This window comes from Dromaius novaehollandiae, chromosome 7 (genome assembly GCF_036370855.1).
Source record: "Dromaius novaehollandiae isolate bDroNov1 chromosome 7, bDroNov1.hap1, whole genome shotgun sequence".
NCBI classification, from domain to species: domain Eukaryota; kingdom Metazoa; phylum Chordata; class Aves; order Casuariiformes; family Dromaiidae; genus Dromaius; species Dromaius novaehollandiae.
In genome coordinates, this window is record NC_088104.1 from 36,534,820 (window position 1) to 36,560,874 (window position 26,055).

At 40.3% G+C, this 26,055-nt stretch overlaps 1 protein-coding gene across 4 annotated transcripts in view; it reads left to right on the forward strand.

Moving 5' to 3' along the window:
• SPATS2L (spermatogenesis associated serine rich 2 like) overlaps window positions 1–26,055 on the forward strand; it is an 89,510-nt gene that overhangs the window by 58,158 nt on the left and 5,297 nt on the right. For all 4 annotated transcript variants that reach the window (XM_064515189.1, XM_064515187.1, XM_064515186.1 and 1 more), the window contains 7 exons: window positions 1,073–1,122; window positions 2,095–2,335; window positions 6,605–6,805; window positions 7,233–7,368; window positions 21,209–21,267; window positions 24,002–24,111; window positions 24,653–24,755. In XM_064515189.1, coding sequence (XP_064371259.1) covers window positions 1,073–1,122; window positions 2,095–2,335; window positions 6,605–6,805; window positions 7,233–7,368; window positions 21,209–21,267; window positions 24,002–24,111; window positions 24,653–24,755 — 900 coding nt within the window. The remainder of the gene's footprint in view (window positions 1–1,072; window positions 1,123–2,094; window positions 2,336–6,604; window positions 6,806–7,232; window positions 7,369–21,208; window positions 21,268–24,001; window positions 24,112–24,652; window positions 24,756–26,055) is intronic.

Consider the following 26,055-nt stretch of genomic DNA (forward strand, 5'->3'; position numbering starts at 1 on the left):
TTTGAAACTCATACAAGTTTTTGGCTAAAAACAAGTTGACTGCTGGTGGTGGTCTGAAAGCAGCAATACTTCTTGGTGCTAATATGACCCAGAGTTCCCTGAAATGAGTGAGAAAAAAGGCTGAATATGAAACCCATTTGCAGAAGATAAATGAGCATTTACTAGAGTTATGCAGTGATGGTGAAGTGATTCTCAGATTCAAGCAGAAACCTTTAGCCTGGTTGTGGTTAAAAGGATTATCGTGATGGATACAGCCATAGCAGTTTGGATGCCAGTTCTGACTGCATGCTTACAGGAACATCTATTTTCAGCAGTAGGGTCAAGGAAAACAAAATAAAGACATTAACTGGGTGTAGAAGAGTTTCCTTCTAAGATGACAGCTGGCACTGATCTGACCAAGCCTCTGTTTGCTTTGTTCTGTAAACTTATCTAACCATCTCATTAGGGCTGGTAGACAAAAATTCAAGTATACAATGTTGTCATCATTTTCAGTACAACTTTTAAATGTCTTTACTGTTATGCCTAAATTTGCTGTATGTTGACCTATGGATGGAGAATTTCTGCAGGGGTCCACAAAACTTTTTTTTTATGCTAACATGATTTTGATATCATGTTCTTATGCTTTCTGAATATGACAGATAACATATATAAAGCACTTGAGCAAAATGCAGAAAGTTTTTAAAACTTCTGAAGAGGGAGCCAGAGTGGACTACCTAGTGTACTTAGACAGATCCCTTTACAAGCAAGAGACTTGAACATTGATCTTTATGAAGCTTATGCTAGTGCTTAAAGTTAGGCACCCACTTTATTTTGTAGAATGAAGGCCATAAAAAGGATTAGTAACAAGTAGCCCATCCCATTTGATTACTGTACTTACTGTAATCAGATAAATAAAAGTGAAACAAATAAAAAGGAGACAGCCAGCAGTCGTCATTTTGTTCTCCCAACATGAGAGAACTCACAACAACAAATGGAAAAGCTTCCCAGCCAGGAGACTAGGAATGGTTTCTGAATACATTTGTTCTTTTCCATAGCTGAACATTTGGTGAAATGTTTTCTTTCCTTTCTCTAGGTAGTGCAATTCAGGTTCTAAAAGAATGGAATATGACAGGGAAAAAGAAGGTAAGGGCTTGCTGTTGAGAATCAAAGCATTAAGACCATTTTTTAGCTGTCTCTAGTAGAGTCTAGTCCTATTATTTTCCAGTAATTTGTCTGCCTTTGCTACATAAGTAACTTGATCCACACCTGTATTCAGAAGACCTGAAAGCAAACATATGTGTTATTTTTAATCCTGGTCTTCTGTTGCTGTCCATCTAGCCCAGTGTATGAGGGAATTTCTAGGACAGTGGGGGGTGGGGGATGGACAGACTCTGGGTGGCAAGTGCAGAATGAATCCCAAAACAGCACATGCACACTGCAGAAGCACTTAATATGCAATTGTATCCTGGCTAGTCCCAGCCACTTACAGTGGTAAGAGCTTTTACTGCCAGGCTAATCTATGCGTAGGAATAATCTATTAGGGGCACTGTCAAGTCAGGCACTTTCAGTAGATGTCTGGGATATGATCTTTGTGCTGTTTATCTCCCAGCCAGAACTGTATCAGGAGGCTGCCCTATGAGTCATTGTCATGGAGCCTCCTCCTAATGATTGGGAGAGCTGGGGTAGCGGTGGTCAGCCTCTGTCCAGGGTCTGTGGTCGCTTTCTACCTGCTAGAGGGATGCCTTAAGGGATTGTCCATGTTACTCTGGATGCCTCTTTCATGATTAGGAGCTACTTGTCCAAGATGATCGCAAATATTTTGAACAGCATCTTAGCACAGGCTCTGTTACCATTCTGAAATGTAAATATTGTGTGGAAGGAAGGGGAAGATCAGTTTGGGTTTTCAGCTTTGATTTGAAACCATTTATATATATTCAGCTGAACAGATACAATGTATTACATAGTACAGCATGGCCTGTAAATTGCATTATAAGGAGTGTTGCTTGTATGGCTTTTTTCAAAACTAAAGAGTATGGAAAACTTACTGATTATATTTTAAATTGATATGAACTGCATTGAGTAATGTCTCTGTTCTTGTGATATATCTCTATTCAGAACAACAGGAGAAAAAGAAGCAAATCTAAACAGCACCAAGGCAATAAAGATCCTAAGGATAAGAATGATGGACCTGAGAAGGCACCTCAGGAGCCCCAGGGAATATATGGCTGCCATCTGAATGGATGCTATAAGGACAGCTCCTGCAGTGATTCTGCCAATGAGAAATTGGAAGCCACTTGTCTTGAGAATAAAGGCTCAGGATTTGTAGAGTCGGCACCAGTCTGTCCAGAAATCACAGGTTAGTGCATCTGGTACAAGCGGTAGTTTTTCACTGGCAAGAGCGAAGCTCACGTACATAGAGATCATGACACTTTTATTACCATGAAGTAGAATTGAATTTAAAAAAAAAAAAAAAAAGATGCTTGTGCAATGTACATAGCTATTTCAAAAAGCTTTATGAGTAGATCTATTCCTGGGCACAGGTCTTCTTCCAAGATGAGGATGTAAATGTCATTATTTCTAGAGGGGGAAAAAAGATCAAACTATAACTAGAGAGGCCCAGATGATGTAGAATATTGCAGATACAAATACAGAAGAGTGGAGAGGTAGAACATAGTTTAATACGGTCACAGAAGTGATAAAATCCCCCAACTGGGACAAAGTGGTCTGAGCAGTATGGGCTTGTGAGATGTTACAGGATTTCTTTATTTCTTTATTGCCTGGTCTTGACTTCTCCCATTTTTTTGTTTGTCTTGTAATCCCTGAATAAGCTACTGGCAACAGCTCTTCCCTGGCTTCCCTAGTAGGGAAGGAGAGGCCTTTATGTGGGGCTAGAGACAGTCTGGTAGTCTCTTGGTACACATGCATTTTTGTTAGAGTCCAGGTACTGCTTCTGAAGCTCTGAGGGACAATAACACTCTTCCTCACTGGGGTTCTAGTAGATACAGAGTTAGGATTATAGTAACATCAGGGAAAACAAACCTTCTCCTTTGGGGAAGAAGCTCTGGCAAAGCTTTTGCCTTCATGTATCCTTCCATGAAATTCTTATTTATTTGTAATTGCTGTCGGTACTGATAATGATTTTTCAGCTCTTCAAATTTCAAACTTCTGACAGCCCTAGATTATTGCTGCTATGTTAGTATTTTCTTTCTGTGTCTTAAGCAGTATGTAAAACTGCATTGAAAAAACTTTCCTTGAAATCACCTCCTCTGTTGCTTCCAGAGGACTTTGGCCAGAGGTTGGTACTACTATCAATTAAATACAAACTTCGCAAAACAGAGCAGCCAAATAGAACTACTTATCAAGAAATTTTGTCCTAAGAATCAGGTGCCTGGCAGAGGAGCAGTGATGTTCTTCCCACCCTTGCACAGAGGGTACGAAGATTCCCAGTTATTGTGTATAGAAATATGTCATAAGCCAAAACAATCTGCATTTCCGTAATGTTAAAAGCATTCTTATCACTCATTCTGCAAGATTTGAGTATTTATGTATTCTTTTCTTCCCTATTATGTGGTACATATATGTACCAAGCTGTCATGTTAGATTTCTCAGAGTTGCCTTTTCTTGTTTCCCCAAACTGGATACATGCATCAATAAAGGCCCAATTTTTCATGCAAAGGAAGTGTTTTCTAAAGGGTAATAAAGTTGTATGCTAGACAACTTTACGCTTCAGGAAGAGTACCTGTGCTGTTTTTGTGATCTTTTTCTGCAGCATTGGAATTGAGCCCTGTTTTGTCTCTGACATGATGCAGTCAAAAGTTGTTGTAAGTAATAAGGGCAAAAAGTATCTCAGAATATTTCTTTCTCGTTTTTGCAATAAGTGACTTTACAATTTTTATAAGGTATTAGATATATCCCCAAACTAGTAATTGCCTCTCTTAAAAACAGGAAAAGATAAAAAGAGAAAAAGAAAGAGGAAGAAAACAAAGAAATAAAAAAAAGGAAAGGAAGAGGAGGGCAGGGAAAGGGAAAAACTGACATTTTTCATCGCAGGAAAAATGTTTCTTAACTTTACCATGACATAGCAAAATAAATTCCTGGCAACACAGGGTCTTAATTGTGAAGGACCTACAACTACCCTTTCTGTGCATGCCCTTGTAAAGAAGGGGCATAAATGCATTGAAAAGATATTTAACACTACTGTGCCACACTATTGCAATTGCAGGGACTCAGGTAAAACCAGATACAAACCAGATACTGTTTTTCTTTTTCTAAATGTTTTTCGTGTAGGATGACTTTAGCAAATCCCTCAAACTTTCTGTTTATATCTCAAGACAGCTTTTCCTTTTTCAGCAAAAGAATCCATTGAGGTTCACTTTATTTAACAGGTCTTGAATGTCAAGGTGTTCTAAAAAGATAAAACACGCATTTCACAGTTATTAGCTCAGCTGGAGAGTCAAAGCAAGTTTCTTTGGGTTGTTTCCGTTCCTGGCAGGTCTGATAAACACCTAACTATTAATACAGGGAAGATCAAACCTTAGTCAAGGGTGCTGAAGTTCCAAGCCACCAAGTACAAAAACCTGCTGGAGATTACTCTTAGCTACTACTACCCTAACTATTGTCTTTCCTCATTGAAGTATTTGAGAGAGACTGTGTCCCTAGACTTTCTTGCACATGTTTCTTGGCTGGCCCAGGTCTTCAGAGATTTGATACAGGCTTTCCCAGTCTATTTTTTAATTTTGTGTTGATTGTTCTAAATCACACTTGAAAGTTCAGTTGCAGCATATTAAGAGATCATTTGCTAGGCTGTGTTGATTGTCTTGCTGCTGGGCTTCAGGGTAGCTTGTGTAAGATTTAAAAAAAAAAAAAAAAAAAAAAAAAAAAAAAAAAAAAGCAATGTCTAAGTATATTGCAGACAAAAGATGATAAAAGAACTTTTAGGAATATCGCTGTTGTTCCAGATTTTCTTTAAACAAAAAGATGTTTGGTTTATCATTTGCCTTGACAAGTATTCCAAAGCAGTTAATTAAATGCAGTAAATAACAATTTTGCACTTTAATAGAATATGTCAAAGGATTTGATCTGGGGGACAAAACCTAGGTGTCCTGGCCTCTCTCTATAGCTTAGTAGCTAGACTATGTCAAGAATGAATCAGTGAGGCCATCCTGAAGTGACAGATGAAAGAAGATGCTTTGACTCAAAGCTATGTCACACGTGAGTTAGAGTGAGACACAGAGAAGGTAAGTGGCTAGCACAAGGCGAATGGCAGTTACATCAGGACAGAGTTCCTGGCTACATCCATGTAAGACCTGTATCTGAACCAAACCTTTGATGTGCTCAGAGTGCTGTGTACCTGGCATTTCTTGCTTTCACAGATATGCAGGTTTCTTTAACTTGGCAATGTTTGGTGTAAGATACTCTTTCTGTCTGCAGACCCATCTTTTAACTCCCCCATGAACAAACAAAATGTTTTCAGCATACTGCATATTCCTGTTTGTCCTTTATGTGCTGTTTTCAGCATACTGCGTATTCCTATTTGTCCTTTATGTGCTGTTGTTCTAGAAATGTGGGTGCTAATGTTCCTCTTTGTTCCTCTAGCCTTATGTGGTTGCCATGGAAATAGCAAAATATACTTTACACCTGTCCTAGAGCCCAGCCAGGGCACTCGCGAGTCTGTAGTTGGTTTCCTGGAACAGTCCAGGTAGAATCCCATGGTCCCAGCAGTGTTAATCCCAATCTGTAAATTATCATCCAGTTGTTAATCTGACAGGCCCCTTTCCTCTAGGCACCATGTAATGTCAGTGATGGACAAACAGCATCTTCAGAACAACCTATCATTCATTTGACAAAGGGAATACAGGCATTAGGAAAACAGGTAAACACAACAAAGCCTTTTGTTTCCTTAACAATAGCTGGCCTTATAGGTCAGTTTTTGTAGGCATTCTTTGGCCGTTTGTGTCTAGTGATGCTGGCATCTTCTTGAATCCCTTTGGAGTCTTGGAAAGTGTAAACCAGGTCATCTTGTGGCAGTCACACAGGCTCGATGATTATTATCTCAACCCCATTGAAACTGTTGAACCCAGGAGCTTAGTCTTTTACATTATTTTATTTCCTGTTTGCTCCCCTTTTAACAGCTTCTTTTGATTTAACTCAATGTAGTCAAACGGGATAAATCTTTCTGGTAGGAATATTTAATAAACATTTTTTAATGTTGATTAAATGTTTGATGTTTTTGTGCATGTCTTATTTTTTTAACAAACATTAAAATCTTTTACTTTCCATAGCAGTCTTCCTCTCTAGTTCTGTGCTCTGATATATGAGCAAAGATTTCAAATGGTGGGTATGTTGTCTGTGCAATGAGATATTTTTACTATACCAGCATGAAAGCATCCACTTTCTTTTTCAGTTTTCTTTTTAGGCTGTTGAAATACAGATGTGTTCAGATTGGTGTTCAATCACCAAAATATTTTACTTCTGTTTTGTTACTGCTTTCAAAGTTTCTGCAGAATGTGTGCCAGAAAAACTGTTATTCCAGTGTATAAACATAGTCATTCAGATTAAACAACAAGGCATCAAATCTTTCTTAAACTTGTAACTCCCTGTTCTCTACTTTGATGTTTTCTTGCAGACAAAGAACAAGAACATCGGAGAATATCCATGGAATTAAGCCCAAAGTCTATAAATGGAGTAGAGCAGTGTGAGTCTCCTCAGTCATCAGTTCAACCTCAGTGTAACCCAGGCAGGCCAAAGTCAAAATCTTCCTCAGTTAAATCATCCAACTCTACAACCCACCTTGAAACAAAGCCAGATGATTCAGTGAAAAAAAGAGGTAAAGTGGATCTTTTCATTCAGTCTCTGTGTAGAAAGGTGATCAGACAGCTGATGCCTCTAGAAAAGTGCATACATAAGGAGGAAGAGATGTGTTGGAAAGTGAGAGTAGAGTCGTGTTCAGCATAATGAAAATGAGCGGGGTAGAATCTGTGGTCGATTTAAAATGAAATTTAAAATGAATGATGTGGATTCTTAGGGCTCTCTTACCATTTTTTTGATTTGGGGAATGAATTTGAACGTGCATGTTTAAGAAACGAACAGCACCATAGGAAAAACTATGAAAAATTTGGGCTTGTGGGTTTTGAGAAGATAGCCACTTCAGCCTAATTTGGGCAAGTAGCATGTTTAAATATTCCACCTCCCTCATTCAGAATAGCCAAAATCAGGTTTCTGACTCTCTGTGCTATTTTTGTTTTCCCTTTTAGGGCCAAACATTGAAAAATCATTGAAAGATTTGCAGCGCTGCACTGTTTCTCTAACCAGATACCGCATGATGATCAAAGAGGAAGCGGATAATTCAGTGAAGAAGATCAAAGCTGCATTTGCAGAATTACACAGCTGGTAGGTAAATCAGCTTGAGATTCAACAACACAGCCTGAGAAATGAGGGGTGAATGCAGGCCACTGGCAGCAGGAGGGAAAGTTCGTTTACATACTGTTTCTTTGCAGCATTTCTTTTCATCAAAAAAGATGTGGTGCCAGTAAGTAACTGCTTACCAACTGGAAGGTAATAAATACATATCTGTATGGATGCATACATACATAAACTACAATACTGCAGTTTTTCGGAAGAAAATAAAATAGAATGGGGTTTTCCCAAAGTGATCCATCTTGATCTAACTGTTTAAGTTCAGTGGCAGAACAGCAAGCCTAATGAAAGCTTTCCCCAAATCCTGCCTATGGGGTTTTCTGAAGTTTCTCTTCCTTCTCTACACTTTCTTCCATCTTTCTTTCTTTGGTAGCCATTTCTATACCATCTCTTGATTTCCCATCATCTTCTCTTTTTATTCCTCCATTCTTTTTTCTCTTTTCCTCATATCTTCTTCTAACTTCCTCCTCTCTCACTTCACTTCCGATTCTCATCTCTTAATTCACTCTTTTTCCTCAGCCTTTCTTCTCTTCCTTTTTCTAATTTTTTTTAAGTTATGATTTTGGTCATTTCTGATTTTCAGTATATATGTCTAGGCCATAGCAATTGCTATAGTAGCCAATTCTATGTTTTATATATATGTGGCATGGAAAAGTATTTTCTGTTTTGAATTTTACACCATTAGCCTTTAGTTAAGCAGAAATGCCAGAAAGTCCAGTGTTAGAGTAAACAAGAAAAGCTATTAAAATGTACAAAATTCAGTTACAAATCACAGAATAGCACAAAACCTTTCACCCTTAATTCATCTACAATATTTATCAGTATTTTTATGAGCATCTCTTAGACAAATGCTATAGTATTGGCAAAAGATCATTAATTCTGGTTTTTAGTGGTGTGTTCATTGTCTTCAATGATGTGTCTAAAGTGACTCTAGTGCTATTGGGGCTTCACTTCTGTATAGCCAGAAAGTCCTAACACTACTGAGCTGATTCTGTGGAAGGTGCTGTCGCACTGGGCTGCTGGTGTATCTTACAGGCTAACAAAAAACTTACATGTCTGTCTCTGAACTCCACTGAGCAGGGACTGCAGCTGACAGTTGTACTAAACTGTTTACTGTTGTAAAGAGTGCTCTGGAGCCAATAGAATAATGTTTGCTTATGATCTAAAATGCCATAATTGTATCCTTAGTATATACAATTCAGTAAATTTCTTTAACCCCTTGCACCTCTTTTGGTAGTTCTGAGGTGTTTTTGTGAGATTTTATAAATCTTATGAAATGCGTTTATAGCTTCTTCTGAGAAGGTTCTGATGTCCTTTTGTCTCAGTAAACTGATAGTTGAATCTCATTTGCTGCTTACCTTCCACTTGCCCTCACGTTTTTTTTCTAACTGTTAAAAATACATTTATATGTCTAGCCTTGTTTGTAGGCAGTAATAGTCAATTAGATCTTTAAATGATAGTCACTCTGGTTGTGAGTGAGGCTTAGAACTCTATCCTGATATGAGAATGCATATGGAGCAATGTCAGATTGACAACTGAAATTCTTTGTTTTTCTGTATATTCATATTTTAGCTTGAGAAATGCTAAAACATATTACTCAATGCTAAAATGTGTGAATAGGTGAACTTAATAGGAAAACAACAGAACAACTCAAAAAGAACATGTAAATCTAAGTAGACTTAAAATGATGAAAAATCAGCTGAAAGAAACTTTCGCATAGGCTCCACTTAATCCCACCTCCTACCAGCTTTAGTGCCTGAATTGTTGGAGTGGAGCCTGCCAGAAGCACTGCAATGTATTAGATCTGTGCTCTGAATATTCAAGCCTCACAAAACCGCTGCATGTGCATAGCACAGCATTACAACAAGGACAGTATAATGTCAGGACATGTTTATGGAAATGTGTGGGCTGCATAGCTCTTGGCAGCTCATAAGCCTAATATTTGGGTTTTTCTTTAAATGAATGGAGGGAAAATTTGGTTTAAACAGCAAAATGTGTTATTTAACACCTCAGCTAAGATTAAAAACAGTTTGGGATATGTCATATACCCTTGTGACATAATCTGTGGATGAGATGGGATAGCTGTCCTGAGGGCCTAATTTACAAAAACCTGCAGTCAACTGCTATAAATTCATTGGATTTGAGTAGATGTCACCAGAGCCAGTGAATACATGTAGCTTCAGACCTCATATAGTCAACACATTGTATTCCTAGGCTGAAGGGTTTTGTTTGTTACTCACATGGCAGTTTCCTTACTTTAAAGTCAAACAAAGCATCAGCAGTGGTAGTGGGAGGATAAGGTAGTTGAGCGAACACTCAGTCTCTTGCATATTTATCATCTTCCTGGGCATGGCAGTTTCACTATGGCAGTCAACTTGTCTGTCAAGGAAAGATGAAGCAATTCATCTAAGCTTTTGCTCCCAATGTGCTATGGGGTAACCAAGAGCAGGTAAACAAGGGCATCGGGAGGCAGGGAGGAACGCTAGCATGATAATGATATCTGGTCCCTTTCATGACAGTAATTCCAAAGCTCCTTGCCGGTTATTGGGGAGTCGCTGCAATTCCCAGCTGCTGCTCAAGTGAGAACTAGTTCAGATGTGCAACAGATCAACATACAGCAGTAACAAGAATGCTGTCCCTGCTCAAAACTGGGAGGAAACACTTAGGTGGGCTTAATGCCATAACCTAGATGGGAATTTAAGTGGTGCCTGTTACACCCAGCTGTCACCACCCAAGGAGTTTTAGTGAAGCTGTGCAGTCGGAAGCTTTAGTCTTACGTTGCAGCTGAAAGATGAAACATTCTAGTTTCTGTTGTCTCACTTGCATTTTTCTTTTTCCTCTTCCTTTAGCAATAGGCTGAACACTCCTTTTTGTGCCCTCCTTTTTTGCATTTACTGACTTAGGAAGGTCAGAATCAAAACTTAATTTCAGGAGTTGGAAATCGTTTGGACTGAATCTTCTTTTTAACCTTTTCATGGTTTTACCAATCACAGCACGGTTGAAGAAGTGCAAAGATGGCATCATATGTCTTCCTCCTACCTCCAGATAGCATGATACCATTATTACAGAGGGAAGTGAATAGCACATGTGCCTAAGATGCCTTGAAAATTTCATTAGAAAGACTCTCAGAAACTTTTCCTCTTCTTAGCAGCAGAAACTTGTGCCAGAGGTGACAGTTGTCAGTAGAAGTCCTTTTCTCTGCCTAGCTCTGTAATTCACAGCTTGGCCTGACTGATGGGAGGAAGTTACTCCTGAACGCAGTTAGTACTGTGCTGCTTTAAAAAGTCCCATACCTGGCAAAACAGTGCATACCACCCTCCCCCAATCTTAAAAAGGAGCAATATGGAACAGATGGGCTGTGAACCCCTGTAACTAACTAAAGAAATGTGGTGCTTACTTCCTGATTTAACTTTTTAATGAAATGGGTCCAAAAACAATCCCAGAAGGATGTATGTTTGAAAATACTGCAGTAGGCTCACTTTCTCTTTCTTAATGAGCCATATAAGAGTTTCTGCCAGTTGGAATGATTCTTTGCATGCCCTGAGCAAGTGATAATGACTCGCTTTTATACAGTACTTTTCACGCCAGAAGACACCAGAGCATGTTACAGGCTATGGGCTGGATCAGGCAGGGCTCTTTGCCCTGCTATGCAAGAAGTCATCCCTTGCCCTCTCCTGTGAATTGTGCCTGGCTGCTCTACCCCAGCACTTTTCTCACCCCTGCACTTTCAGGGCTTAGCCTGATGCTGCTTTCCTCAAGGCTACCAGAGTGCTGGGCAGAGCAAGCTCAAGGGCACTGTTTTGTGGACTCATGTGCACCTGAAAGTAATGAGGAGGCTCCTTCCAACAGTGTTCCTCAAGCCAGTGTTCCTCTTCATTGCATCCAGCTTTGGTGCATGCCTGTCAGGCATATCTCTCTGTGAATGCCAGTGTAAGCTGCTCCAGTTGTTCAGAGTATAGCCATGTCACACAGTAGCATAATGCAGGAAAAGAAGAATACCAAATGCTGTTTAAGCCGCAGGGGAAGGTCAGTAGACTGAGGTGAACCCCTGTCTCACTAGAGTGCGTTTGAGATACTTGTTGCCAAGATTGAAACCAGTAGGCTCTAGCAGAGTGTTCTTTCTTTTCCACAAAGAGACTGAATACCGATCTTGAGGATAAAGAGAGAGCCCCAGGAAATCTGAGGGAAATGCATAAAGCACAAAGGAACCACAGTTCCTCGTAACACCTCTTGCCAGAAAATCGTTTTCACATATTGGGCATCCATACAGTCATATGGAGGACTAAAAGGAAACATCTGCTGCTTGCCCATGTGGTCTGCTTCCCACCACAAATGGAAAACAGTCTGTATAAAATAGTAAGGGCCAGGTTTAATTATGCTGCATGCAGAACTGGCCAAACAAAGACAAGCCTCTTCTTTTTTTTGCATCTCAAACATATTGATATGTCCAATGCCTTACAGAGAGCATGAAAACCAGCACAGTCAAGATTTTTTTAAAGTGAACAAATAGTACTTGAGAGCTTCACCATGTGCTGCATAAAAAAATGACTCTGAGGTAATGCTGGGAAAGTGGAGTTGAGCACAACTACCAATTTAAGCATATATTCAAATATATTCAGGGAACATACAGGAAGCATGTACTGTATGTTTGGGGAAGAGAAAGCAGCTTTTCTACTGTTTTCTAATTTAAAATCAAAGCAGAGTAGGGGTCGAATGGAGGAGGAGTCTTTTAAAAGAACGTAGTTTTGTCTGTATTCACTCAGTGCTGGGCGATGAGCAAGATTGCCTGTGCTTGCAGTTTCAGAGCAGTGAGTTAACGTAGTCATACCCTTGCTGGGCCCCTCACGTGGTGGACTGTAAAGATGACGGTTTTCTGTTGCCCAGAATCCAGAATCAATGGCACCAGATGAAGAGCTGCCTGTCTGTTTTAGCGATGTGGTAGCTGAGAGTGTGGGCAGACACTTGGAAAGACCAGGACTGGTATTGCTTTACAGCGAACTAAGTTCCTGTGCTGCTCTTTCTGCATTTCCAGGCAGTCTTCATTAGCTTTCTGTCCAGGTTTCTCTCTGCCAGCTGACCTTTTGTAGCCCTTATGCCTCTAAAGAACAGATTTTTCAAATCCTGTCACAATTTGTTCTGATGCTTGTTTGCCCACCAGTCATATGGTGCAGCCTGTAACCTTTGTAGTGTGGAGAGAAGAGTGGCCTCCCAAACCTACCTGGATTTAGGGCCCACCTGGGTTTTCAGGTACCTTCAAAGACTAGCGCTTTTACATAGGCCTCTGGGCCATGCCCATACTGTTGTGGGGGGCCGGGAGGAGCTGATACAACGGCTTTATCGTCAGGCTGGCTACTTGCCTGCATAACTGCAGCGTCTGGAGAGGAGCGTGTTCTTTCTTCCCATCCAGGAGAGGGGTTTGTGCTTGCTCTCTTCTCGCTACTTCCAGCAGTTTGGGCTTCCCCTTGCTGTATATTAGTGGAGGGAACAAATGGATCTCATGAAATTGTTTTTATTAGGTTTCAGTGAGATATAGAGTCCCTGTTCTGGCCTCCCTCTAGTTGATACTTTGAGACAACCAACATCCCAAATACTGCTGGACATGTTGCTGTTTAGTTTTTTTTTTCCTGCCTGATGAGAGCTTGAAGTCTAATTTCTGCACATTTTCTTAGCTTTTTCTGTTACAGATGGTTGCTTCACACTCATATTTTTCAGTGAGCTTGCAAAGCTTTCCAAAGGTGAATTCCACTGTCTCATAGCCTACATTGTTCATACATTGTGGCCTTGTATCTTCCCTCTTCCTCCTAGTCATTTACAGGTGTGTTTGCTGCTCTCAGTAAAACACACACACACACACGCATGTAGTTTGGGGCTCTACAGACAGGTCGTTTCTTTCATGCATGTCAGAGTGGAAGAAAAGTGAATATACTCTTCTGGTCACAGCATTGTCAGACTGGGGGGGAGTCTGGTTTATTCAACATGTTTTTTGAGATAATTTCTCTCTCTACACAGCAAGTATCCAGAGAAAAGAGCCAGACTCTTCTCCCTTCTTTGTGGCAACTTTCCCAGGTGCTTTGGGGAAATTACTTCTCCTTTGCATCAGGAGCATAATGACAGGAGCCACAGTCTTCTGCCTCACCAAAGTGTGTTTAGGCTAAATATATAAAAAACAGAGAAATGCTCTGTAATGGGATCAGAACTGAGACTCAGGTAGGAAATAAATCCTTTACAAGTGAATGAAAGAAACTTTAGGAGAATACTAATGAGCCATGGTACAACTTGCACTCACGAAGTTGTTAAAACTTGGGCAAATCCTGAGGTGATGCCTTAATTTGTAGATAAATACAATTTAGAAGTGCTCTTTTAGGAAAAGGCTTTCAAAGTTAACTTTCAGCCTAAACAACTTTTTATAATCAGGTAATTAATACTTAATTGCTTGTAAATTGACCTTCAAATAAAATTGCAAACAAACCTTTAATTATAATGTCTTTACCAAGCCCTCTGTAATAGCTGGCTGCTCAAGAGAACAATATTAGTGAAGATAGGTATAGAGTGACACAAAATAAACTTGAATGATGAAAAGCCTTTGGACATTTTTACTATTACCAGATGGTGCACTGTGGAGGGGATGGATTTCAGTGAAATTGATTTATTCTGTCTCATGTTTATCTGCTTGCCCTCAGACTGTATTTGTGGTCAGAATGAAAATTAATGTAATCTGGTTTGCTGTGTAAGCATTGTACATGTGCTGATATAGTGATCAAATAAGGAACTTCAAGTATCATGAACATTTAAGTACTTTTGAGTTAATAGTGGAAGAATATTGTTTATTGAGACATTGAAAAATATGTAATGTAACAGTTTTTCTTACAGGATCATTAATGCAAAGAAAACTTACAGAAGTATCATTTCACCAGCCATGAAACATGGCTATTCAGTAATCCTAAAAAGCTTCTAATCACCTCTTACAGGTCCTGATTGTGCTTATATTTGCATTTCACATCACATCATTTTAGTTTCTTGTGTTGAAATTCAGTTTGAACCACAGTTTTGGTTTCTGGATTGAGGTGGGAGATTCTGTAGTAAGATATGCAGTTAGGTTCAAGCCTTCTCTCTTGCAGTTGTCTTTCAGTTCCGCCTGTGGATCAAATATGTCAATGCTATAAAGGAAATACATATATGAAATGGGAAATAATGCTTAAAGATGAATCATAACCTAATCAAGACTTCTGGGCAGAGCTGAATATCCCATGAATTTGCATGTAACTTGAGCTCAGGTGTAGATGAGATGGTAACAGTACTAACTTCTCCCATTCTCTTCTGCAACTGGTTTGAGTTTGCCAGCAGACTGTCAACCAGCTCAACTTTGAGGGGCTCCTGAGGCCTGTTCCAAAGCCCACTGTCACAGCAAAGTCGTTGGAGAACCTGTTGTACTTCTTTGAAACCTAAGCAGTCAAATCCAGTGTCCCACAACCAAATGCCTATCTGCTGCTCCAGGTCACGTTCCCTTTCTCATGAAGAAAAGACTCTAGTTTTAACTCAGTGTTCCAGCTTCTTGCCTGCTGAGCCAGACACCAGAGTGTCCCCATGGAAAAACAGCTCTTTTCCCACTTCCAAATGGAAAGCCCTTCTGCAGTCATGCAGAATACCACCACTGACTACCTCTTCCTCTGTCTCCAAAACAATATTAATTCTTAGTCTGTGCGTGAAACTAGAGAAGCGCTGGATTCCTTGAAGCAAATTGTCATCGTTGCAGTGAATCCTTTAAGGTCCGTTTCACCAGAGTGGAGTTTGGCAACTGGGTGTCAGCACATGTGCTGGGAGGAAGGAGCAAAGAAAAGTGGCTTCATGCCTCCTTGCAGCTTCTCTCAGCTGTAGCCGTTAAACTGTCCCTCAGCGCAATTTAAATAGTTCCTGTGGTGTGAGTTTACATTCATTCTAATATATCTTAGAATTAACTTTGCCGACAAGGGTACTGCGGCCTCACAAACCAGAAGGGAATCTGGCCTGGAGTATTAGATCCTGTCACACTGTCACCTGTTTTCCATGGAACTTTTCCGTTCAAAATAGCTGCTCCATATGGGAAGATTTTCATATTTCTGCCTCTGTATAGATATTGCATCTCCCTGCTATCTTCAGAGCTGTAATAAGAAATTAATGAATTAGTTATTTTGACTGACAAACACCTAATTGACAGGAATTGACCTAACTGGAGAGAATTGACTTTTTTGGGGGGTGGGGGGGGTAGCAGGGCTCTAGAAAAAATCATTTGAATTGCGCCTTTTACAGTAGCCTTCATGCCATGCATCTCTGGCTTAGCTTTGTGAGTTATATCAGCATATGTTCACCTCTGTCAGCTTTTGTATTTTTATTTTCCACTCTCTTCAGGAGTCATAGGAGTATCATGATGACTACATGATCTGTAGAGGTCCCTTCCAGCCTCAGCTATTCTGTGATTCTGTGGCTAGAGGAATAAGCAGGAGAGAGATGATTCTGGTCATCTTGAACCCTTCTGAATCTCAGCAGTAAAATACAGCTATAAATCAGCCAGCCTGGCAGTCCGGTGTGGCTTTCCTGAAGAGGCACTAATAACTGTTATCATTTTAGTGGGATTTGGGGGCATTGCAGCTAACTATGAAAACTCATAGGGAAATATGTTTTCACTGTACAAGCACTGTATTTTGTGCTGTAAACTAGAGAAAAATTAATTTGTTTCTACTAATGTCAGAACAAATTCAGAATTTGTTCTGAGTATGAAACTGTGAAATGAGGCAGCTGTCACTGTAATTTATCCCTCTCATCGCTATGCTAGCAGTTCATTACATTTTGGCATTTGCAGCTGTTTGCCACGATACACTAGTGTGACTTCTGACAGCCTGTATGAGTCCAAGGCACAATCACAGTCCATTTGACCAAGAATAGGACACATATGCTCTTGCCTTCAGAATCTCTTGGGCAAAATGAACCCAAGAGAAGTGCCATCTCTCAAGCAGCGTCATATATCTCTAGCAGAAGCACAGCTCTGCCTCCTCTCTCTGTCCCAGCCCTATTTGCATATCCTCTAAATTAAGTCTCTGCCCTGCTGTGCTCCTTCAACAAAGCCATCCTGACCTCAAAATTCCATCTCAGTATTAAAATCAAACAGTGCTGAATCTGGTGCTCCAAACAGCAACTATTCACTTGTGATAAAAATGCCAAAATGCTGATAATTTGCATTTGGTACGCAAGTCCTGATCCTGAGAAAGTGAGGGGTAAGAGAAGAGCAGAATTGGTACTTTCAGAAGGGAGGTGTAGCAAAGGGAAACAATAAAGAGGTAGTTGTGATACTTCGTTTTTGGCTCCAGTATTGAGTAGCTTATCAGTCATGCAGAGTGTGAGACCTACTAGGTTCAGATCTCTCCTTGAGCCTGGTCAAAGGAGAGGGAAGGGGATGTGAGTCCCAGTATTTGCTCTGGTGAGTATAAATACTTTAAACAAAACTGAATGCTATAGCAGAACTGACAGAAAGAATCCTACAGCAGGTGATCATAGGGACTGCTGATTAGAGCATGTATTCAGGTACCCTCAGAGAAGAAACTGGCGGTGCCGAGTTGTGTTTGTCACAGCAGTCTCAAGTAGTATATGAGATGAATAACTAAAGTGTTGATGTTAACAGAGAAAGAGAAGGGTTGACTGAGGCCTGCTAGGATGTTAGCATTGGGAGCAATCAGAAAAATTTGACAAGGATATGACTTCTCCAGAATCTCAGCTAAAGAACTGTGCTTATTATTTTGACCTGAATTCCTAACACAGAAGACCAAAATGAAGCAGCATAACTAGAGAGGAAGGCAGGACATTTTCCTGGAGGTGTCTTGAGATCTGAAATGCATTCTGCTCCTTGCTCTGCTAGAGCCCAGATCTAGTGATATATAAATGTGTGTAAAGCTGGTAAAGCACCCAGCATCCAGTTCTCCACAGCACTCTCTCAGCTGCACACTGCAGTGGAGTATACCAGCTTAGTATACCATTTCAATAGGAGGTGGAGAGGGAGAAACATTGACAGAAAATGCATTCCCAGGAGGCGTTGATGCACCACCTTTTGAGCAGTTCCCATTAATGATAGCACTTTGATCTGATCCTGATCATCCTGCTCATGCTGAGTAGGGCCTTATCCAGAAGATGCATTAAAACCAGTGAAACTTCCCAACAAGTGAGAAACTGTTCAGCTTAGATGAAGTCAATCATCTGTGGTTCTCTGAGATCCATGTAAAACAGTGTGGGGTCTAAGCAGGGAAAAGAGACAAGGTTTGTTTCATTGGTTTTCCCACAGAGTTCTTATCTTTCCTCCCTTTAAATCTGTTTTCTTTCTATATTCATTTTCCAGCTCTCTCTCTGTCATTTTCATTTTTTCTTTGCTAAGTCCTCTTGATGGAGGAGAAGGTTGTTGGTTTTGCAGTGAAGTGCTCCCATGCTGCTAGAAGAGGAATCAAAGTGATTTCTACTATTTCCTTACTAATTGACCTTTATGCAAACTAGGAAGAAATGCACCATTTCCTAGTGCTGGTTGGCCTAAGATATTCCCAAAGAAAGATTAGTTTCCTCCATTATTCCATGACATATGGTAGTTCATGATTTCTGGACTGAGAAAGCTGGCTTTATACTCTCCAGATGAGAATTAGTATGTTCTCTTTCTTTTGTAGAGAGACAGGGTGCATATCTTCAGCTGGTACAGATTAGTACGGCTTCCTTGCCCTCAAGGAAGGGCAGCCCCATGAAGATCTGTCTATTAAAGTAACTGCGTTTATCACATTAATGATTCTGATATTGATTGTTCTGATATAAGAGCACCAAACTCTTTTCTTTTTTTTTTTTTTTCAATTTTTCAACAACAGTTTATAGCTACAACAAAATATTGAGACTTTCGCTGTCCATGAAAGCCATCACAGTTCTGACCTCTACTACTGCTACATCCGGACACTTTCCTGAAATGTTCATTAGAGCCCACACAAACACATTAGGAGTGGAAAACTTGTCTAGTAAGAGATGAGGTCTGACTATAAAATATGAGAAATATAGGACAGCTGTGACCTCATTCTGGTAATAAAAGTGTTTTTATTTGGCATCAAAATAAAATGCAGGTGGCCAAGCAGTTTAGTGAGGATCTTTGTTGGAACGGGGAGAGAACAGTCATGAAATAAACTGGGCCAAAATGCAATTTTGATGAGCTCTGCTCTTGTGAGCTTGTTGCTTGGATATTTTTTCCAATCAAAAGTTTATGTTTATATAACCTATGAAATACACTGGGGATGCACTTTTGTAACAGAGATAGCAAAAGCAAAAATATGCAGGCTTTTAAAAGTTAGGGGAAGCACCAAAGACCATAAAAATCCCTTTTGAGGGAGAGTAGAAACAGAGGAGAACTTGTAAGAGTCACTTCTGTCACCTGGAGCATTCGGCCAAGGGAGTTTAGTATGCCATGTAGTTACAGATGATTAATTGAAAATAGATGGATTCTGAAAAGCTATCCCTGTTCAGATTAGCAAGCTGAAATCATCAACTGCCTCTTTGGAGTCCAAGGTTAATGCTTATGCCTGGAGAATAGTGAGAGCCAACTGGAACAAGTGTGTCCTTTCATTATAAAAGTATGCCTCTTAACTGATTTGCTCCACCATAAGAGTCCCTGCTGTTTTATTTCCCCTCATCTGTCAGTTATACCAAATTGATCTGGCAGGCTTAAAAGGTATTTTTATTCTTGTTTATGTGTGTGAAACAGAAAAATATGTTATGCTGCAGTTTTTGTCATCTTGCTGCATCCTTTGCCGCAAGCCAACCTGCTTCTGTCTCACCACTGGCTTTCAGGAGCCAGGGTGAAGATAACAGCCTCTCCTCCTCTAAAGGTGGCAGGATTGATCAGCAAAAACTGAGGGTAGGACTCTGCAGGACTTCTGTTGCAAACATCCTGTATGAGCTGGGTTAATTTATGGGAAGAGTTGGGGAAGGCTGCATGGCACTTGAGCACATTCCTTCTGGTAACTTTCTGGCTGAGCTGGCTGTATGACTGCCAAGCACCCCCCGTGCTGCCTGCTGCCTAACCTTGCCCTGCCACAGTTAACAGCCCTTCAGTCCTCTCTAAGTCTTCTGCTTTTGACTAGTTCCTACTGAACCCACAGGGATCTTTCCTTTCTTGCAAAGGGTATTCTAGAAAAAATGTTTTGTTCTTAAGTTTCCTATAATATGTCTTCCTTCTGATGGAAGCTATTTCACATAAAAGGGAAAAAAATAAGAGGCAATTCTGCTTAGGAGTTATTGATCTGAGCAGCTTCTGTTGTGAACCTTACTGTGCCAAATGGGAATGGCCTGCACCGAGGATGCTGAGACCAGTGCTGTTTTACTGTTAACATTCCAGTCCTGAAAAGACAACAAGGACCAGAGCCTTCTTGTTTTCATGTACAAGTATATAAGGCCTGAGGAGATGCCAGTGGCTGTTCTAGCCTGAGTAGTTGCCACGTACCTTTTGTTTGCACATTGCTGTTTCCTTTCTGCTGCTGGGAAGAGGTGAGGTGTGCCAGGCAGTGACTCGAGGGGAGGTGATTTGGGGGCAGCACCATGAGAAGAATGGCTCTTCTCTGACTCTCCCTCCTGGCCCATCTCTTTCCTCTTCCCTTCTCCACTATAGTTGGAAGCTTTGACACCTGCCTACCTCAGAAAATACAGGAAGGCAACTAGAGGCTGTCATCTCAAAGTTGAGATTTGCTGCTGAAAGGATCTGTGGAACAGCAAAATTGAATGTGACCTAAGCTGCCGAGAAATCTTGAGCTGGCTGTGCTTGCCTCGCTCATGTCAGAGGCATCAGGAGAGCTGAGCTCTCCACTCTTTGCTTGAAGGCATGCCTGAATTTACCTGTGGTGTTTGACTTACTTTTCTCAATTTCCTCTACTGATTAAGTTTACTCACTTCTGCAAACTGCAGTATTAACATTGATAATGTTTATTAAACATGAACATGACTAATCCAGTGAGGGGAAACTGGTGTGGCATACCAGAGCACTATCCATTGGAGAGCATGCTGTAGTGTAATTTTACAGAACAATGTTGCTGTGTTGATGATGTGAATGATTTACCAGACCCACTGTATACTCTCAGTGCACCCACCTGTTCAGTTTGCACTTTGACAGCTTAAAAGGTCCAGCAGAGATTGCACAGCAGAGATTCATGTAGGGAGGGATGCGCAAGAAATCTTCAGGAAGGCCAGATAAAAGGGGAACCACACCTTCCCTTGATTTGAAAGAATGGTGGGTCAGGAAGCTGGCTTCCTCTGCAGAGGTATATTAAGGGTTATTCATATCACAGATCAGTTTATTGATTACTCTAACATATTCTGCAAGAGCATCCCTCTCTATTAGAGAAGAGAAGGAGCTCCTTCCACACAGCTTTTATTCTGTTCTGCAGCATGCTGCACTGAGAGGTAAGCCATATTGACCTGGGTAGCAGAAGCGGTGTATCTGGCTTAATTAGGAAAGAGACTGTTTAGTCATTTGAGGACTGCTGTTCCTACGCAGTGCTGAGGAGGTAAATCAGAGCAGCCTCCATATCTGTGTGGATAGGTGGGCATACAAACGAGATGTTTGTTTACATTAGCATACACTGATTAGCACTTATTTTTGTAGTCAGTTTGCCTCTCAGTTACTTCATCTTCTTCCATTTTTTTTTATCTTAATTCTAAAACTGTCCATAAGTAAGCTCTGAAGTCTTTGTGTAATTATAACTTTTGATTTTGATGGGCATTTCAGTTCTGGCATGAATTAAATTTTTTCTTTCTTTTTTTTCCCCTCTTTTAGCATCATAGACAGAGAAGTGTCATTAATGGCAGAACTTGATAAAGTTAAAGAAGAAGCCAGTAAGTAAAAAAACATGCCAGGGAACTTTTGGAGTAGTTGGGGGAACGTTTGTTTTGTTTGGCAGAAAAATTACATGGTACATCAATTCAGTTAGTAGCATCCAGCATCATTGTATACATAGTCTTTGATGTTCTGGGATAGTTTCTGAATAGTTTCTAGCTTTAAGGAATGTGCATCATGTGGTATTCATGGCCCAGTAGTCAAAGGAATGTGTTTCAGCAGAGAGAGCTAAGCAAGAAACAAGAATTATCCAAGTATTGTTAGAATGTTATTTTGCCTGGCAGATCAAAATATCATTGCCATGTCTGTATATAATCCTTTCTTTGATTTGTGAATTTAAAGTCCTTCCAATGAGGGTCACAAATATATGTGACATTCCTGAGTGCTTCATTTGTATTTTGAACTCTCACTTAGTTCCAGTTAAATTTAACAAAATTAAAATCCTCTGTTGCTGGCTAGGTCACTTGCAGCTGTGTACATGTGGAGACTAAAAAGTCTGAGTTTTTCCAGTAAAGATTGGCATTAGCTTATGTTTGGAATTCCATAAGGTGCTTTTCTAATACTGACATAAAATACATTTGGATTTGGAGTTCTGGGTTGTTCTGGGGAGGACTTGTGGATAGAAACATGCCAGCAGCTTTTTGGTTACCTGCAGAGACTCCTATGATCAGCTACAGGGCATGCACTCACTCCCACAGAAAACGGTGGTAAAATTCCCATTGATGTCAGCAAACCTGGATCCAAGTCCAAATTGCATAAACAAAACCGCATTTTGGAAATCCACAGTTCAGGGCTGATGGTGTCACAGGGCCCCTTAATTAGTCTTGGCTGGGGCCAGTGGTCATTTTTGTGGAAAGTAAAGCTAATTCCTGTCTACTGGCACGCAAACTGCTGTATTCACAAATAGTGTGTTCTTGTTCCCTGCTTTAATGCTGACTGCACGTGTGACATTAGATGGCGTTTGTACCTGTTTTTACAGTGTAGTTTCTACTGTCTCTCAGGGCTGTTGTAAGCTTGTAAAGTGCCTTTAGAAATTTAGGCAGAGAGGTTTTATAGGACTATAATATGCTAACTAAGATTTACATTATTATTTATTTTCACATCTTTTTGCTGCACTGGAGGACTATTTTACAGTGGGTAATCTTACTCTTACTGTCAATACTGGGACAATTTCCAAATATGATCACTTCAGTTTGTTGTATAAATGAGTATTTGGCTGGCATCTCATGCTGAGATAAATGCCGGTATGCGATGAGATCATATGGTTTGGGTAGTCACTTCAGAAAAGGTGATGCTGGCCTTGGAGAGAAAATATTAGCATCACCTAGAACACACAGTAAGGTAGAACTACTGAACAAAGGAAAAATAGCTAGTGAATTGTTAATTTAATCTGATAAAGTTCCATAGACTTGTCAACCATATTCCTCAAAGATGAAATGAGAAGATCACCTGGAGAGCTAGATAAAAGCCTGTTCTGTGGCATAGATAACATGGCAGGTGCAGATTTAAGAACAGGGCTAAAGAAACTTGCCTTCCTATGCCTCCTCCCTGTTAACCCTGCCCTGTGTGACACACTTCTATATTGCATGATGTGTTTGCTCCCACAAAGCAGTACAGCCACAGCTGTCTCCCATGTGCCTGCTGGATTATGCTGTACTTCCAAAAGGACCAACAAACTTTCTGTGAAATACCATTAACCTTCACCTAAAAAAATGGCATGACAAAGCATGAACTGGTTAAGTGACTTGCCAGGACTACTTGGGAAATTTGTGGCAAAAGAAGGCAAAGAAGCCAAAGTCTCAACTGCTGTAAAGGAATCTGTGGCCTTGTGATGGTTTACAACAACTGCCACCCACTTACCCTGGCTGTAGGCCTAAGCTCTAGAAAAAGGACTATGATTGCTATTATTTTACATTTAGATACTATTTTTCGTCTCTGCCTTAAGTGGTGATCCCACCAGCCAACAAATCAGGTGTTGCTTTTGCATGGAGTCATCATGTAGGTAACAGCGTGTGCATATACTTAATATTCGTAATGTCACATTATCCTGAATGTGAGTGGACTGTTGCTTTGTGGTTTACGGTTAATATTTTCCTATAAGCAGAATTTAAATGTTCACCATTTCCTTATCCTAAATGTATGAGATGTACAGTAGTGCATAATTAATATTTGTTTCAAAAAGACTGTTGGCCTTTGTAAGACTATTTTGCCCTAGAAATGGTAAATGTGTATGTTCTGTACTTGAAAGCAAAATTGTAATGCTGAGGATTTAAACATAAACTATATATGACCAGATTTTTTCAGAGGGAGTAAAACACTCCTGTGTAGATAAAATACAGCATGTCTTCAAAAATAGGGCTGCTGGCTCGAAGTACTGCTTCTTTCCTTGTCTCAGTGGAAGGCTCCCTGATTTTGTGCTTAAAAATAAAGTGCTGGAAAACTCAAAACAACATCCTCTGCCCCGGCTGTCTAAATGTTGAAGGATTGGTTCCAATCCTTCCAAAATGGGATTTGGCATCCCATTTCCAGATGTTTTTCAACACTAAGCAGTTCAGTTAAATTCACCGATTGCCTTAGTCTGTGCAAGCAGCATCATGTTCCATTCAGCTGAAGTGGGGAGTGTGGGGGGTGTGTTTGCCTCACGTGTGATATACAGTGTTAATGCCTAGAAAGTCGTGAATTACAGAGCATTTACCTTCCTAGTATTAATTACTAACTGTTGGTATTTGGCAGTGGAAATCCTGACTGCTCGGCAGAAGAAAGCTGAGGAGCTGAAGAGACTGACAGACCTAGCCAGTCAGATGACTGAGGCACAACTGTCTGAACTCAGGGCTGAAATTAAGGTCAGGCATTCATTTCTGCTTGGGTATGTTAGCTCTTTGCACGGATGCCGAGAAAGGGCTGTCCCATTTACATGCCCCAGGCTGTTTGTTCCTACCATGGGCCGGTGCAACTAGCTTTCTGTGGAGAAGGTATATTTTCTTAAACCATTAGAGCACCTCTGAGCAGTGTACGGATACTATCATAGATGAGTGTAAGCTGTTCCCTCGTAAGTGGAGCAGAGAAGAGTTCTGCTATTTGTGTATCATCAGCAGCTACCAAGTAAACCTGATAGCTTCAGGTTCAGTGGTCAAATACATGCATGCCAATGGAATGACGTTTCCTGAGTGTGGGCTTGATTGGGCTGTGAGACATGTCATTTGGTAAGGATGGGAAAATACTTGGTTCTTCATAGAGATCCTGCGTACGGGGCAGTGTCACATATTGCTGAGCCTTAAAGTGAACTTAGTATATGTATTAACAGGTTGGTTTCTACACGATCCATATAATCTTTTGGGGTAGCTCAGAATGCAAATCATTATTAATTTGTCTGTATTTTTGCAGCACTTTGTAAGTGAACGGAAATATGATGAAGAGCTGGGCAAGTCTGCCCGATTTTCCTGTGATACAGAGCAGCTGAAGACCCAAATTCAGCTGTGTGGAGAGAGTAAGTGCTGGTGATTTCTCACACTGAAGGTATAGGAACGTAGTGTTCCCACATACCTGTACAGGAAATCTCAGGTAGAAGTAAGGACATGTGTTACTGCCTCTGTGTGTATGCACCAAGTCTGATGTGAATGGTATGTCTGGATGCAACTGACTTGCTGCACATGAACAAGTTAACTTTACTGTATGTAAAATATTAGACTCACTGCACATGTGCTGCACAGTCCATCTGCATGTGCACAGTGCCCTCTTTGTCTGCAATTTCAAGGTATTACTCAGGTCAGTGGGAGTTTTCCATCTAGACAGGATTTCCAAGTGGAAATAAAAGTCACCCCTGGGGAACTCTTCAATTTGGTAGTTATTTATGAGTAACTAGTAAATTGGAAGTTCTCTGTGTGAGCATGATGTCACGAGACCAATTCAGATGACTTCTGCTAGGAAGCAAGTCCCCAGCTTTATAGCAATGTTCACTGGGTTTTGAAGGAGCTAACGGTAGTCTTAAATGTTTCTGTTTCCAAACAGTCTGCCCTTCTGCTTGGAAATTCATGTTCTTTTTTCGCTCCAAGTATCACATTCCTGATGCAAAATGTGAGCTCGCCTGTTTCTCATCTTTGTCATGCTTCCTTCTGCCCCAAAAGTAAATGCTTTAGTGTTTTGCCCTGAATGTCCCCCCTCCCCATGATATCCCATCAACACCAGCACTCAAGAGAAGAGCCATTAACAGAATAGTGAACTAGTGTGTCTTGGTGGAAGGAAAACAATTTCAGGAAGAAAAAAAAATTTAATGTTTCCAAGGAGTTGTTATAAATACCAAGAAAAAATATCACACAGACTGTCAAAAACAATCTTGTGATTACATGGCTGAAGAACTGGCTCCTTTGAGGCATAACCAGTTTAATTTATTAGAACATAAGAACTGCTATTGCAGAACACTTCGAAGATCCATCTAATCCAGTATCCTGTCTCTCATTGCAGTCAACCCAGGATGTTTCAAAGGAAGGCATAAACTTCGCAGTAATGCATCCGATAATTCACAGTGACTTCATAGTCCCTATCTGATACCCTAAAGCTTAAGAGATTGAAAATTCTGTTAAGATTATCCTGAATAATATAACCACAGCTGCTATTGATACAAACATAGGCTATTTTTTTTTTAACTTACTGAACTACTTTCCTAAATAACTTCCAGCTGCAGTGAATTCTTTAGGTTAATTATTTATACCTCTTTTCAGCAAAGCATTCAGGCATGTACATAAGTGTAGACTGTTGAAATCAGGTCAGTGAAGTCAAAAGAACAAGCT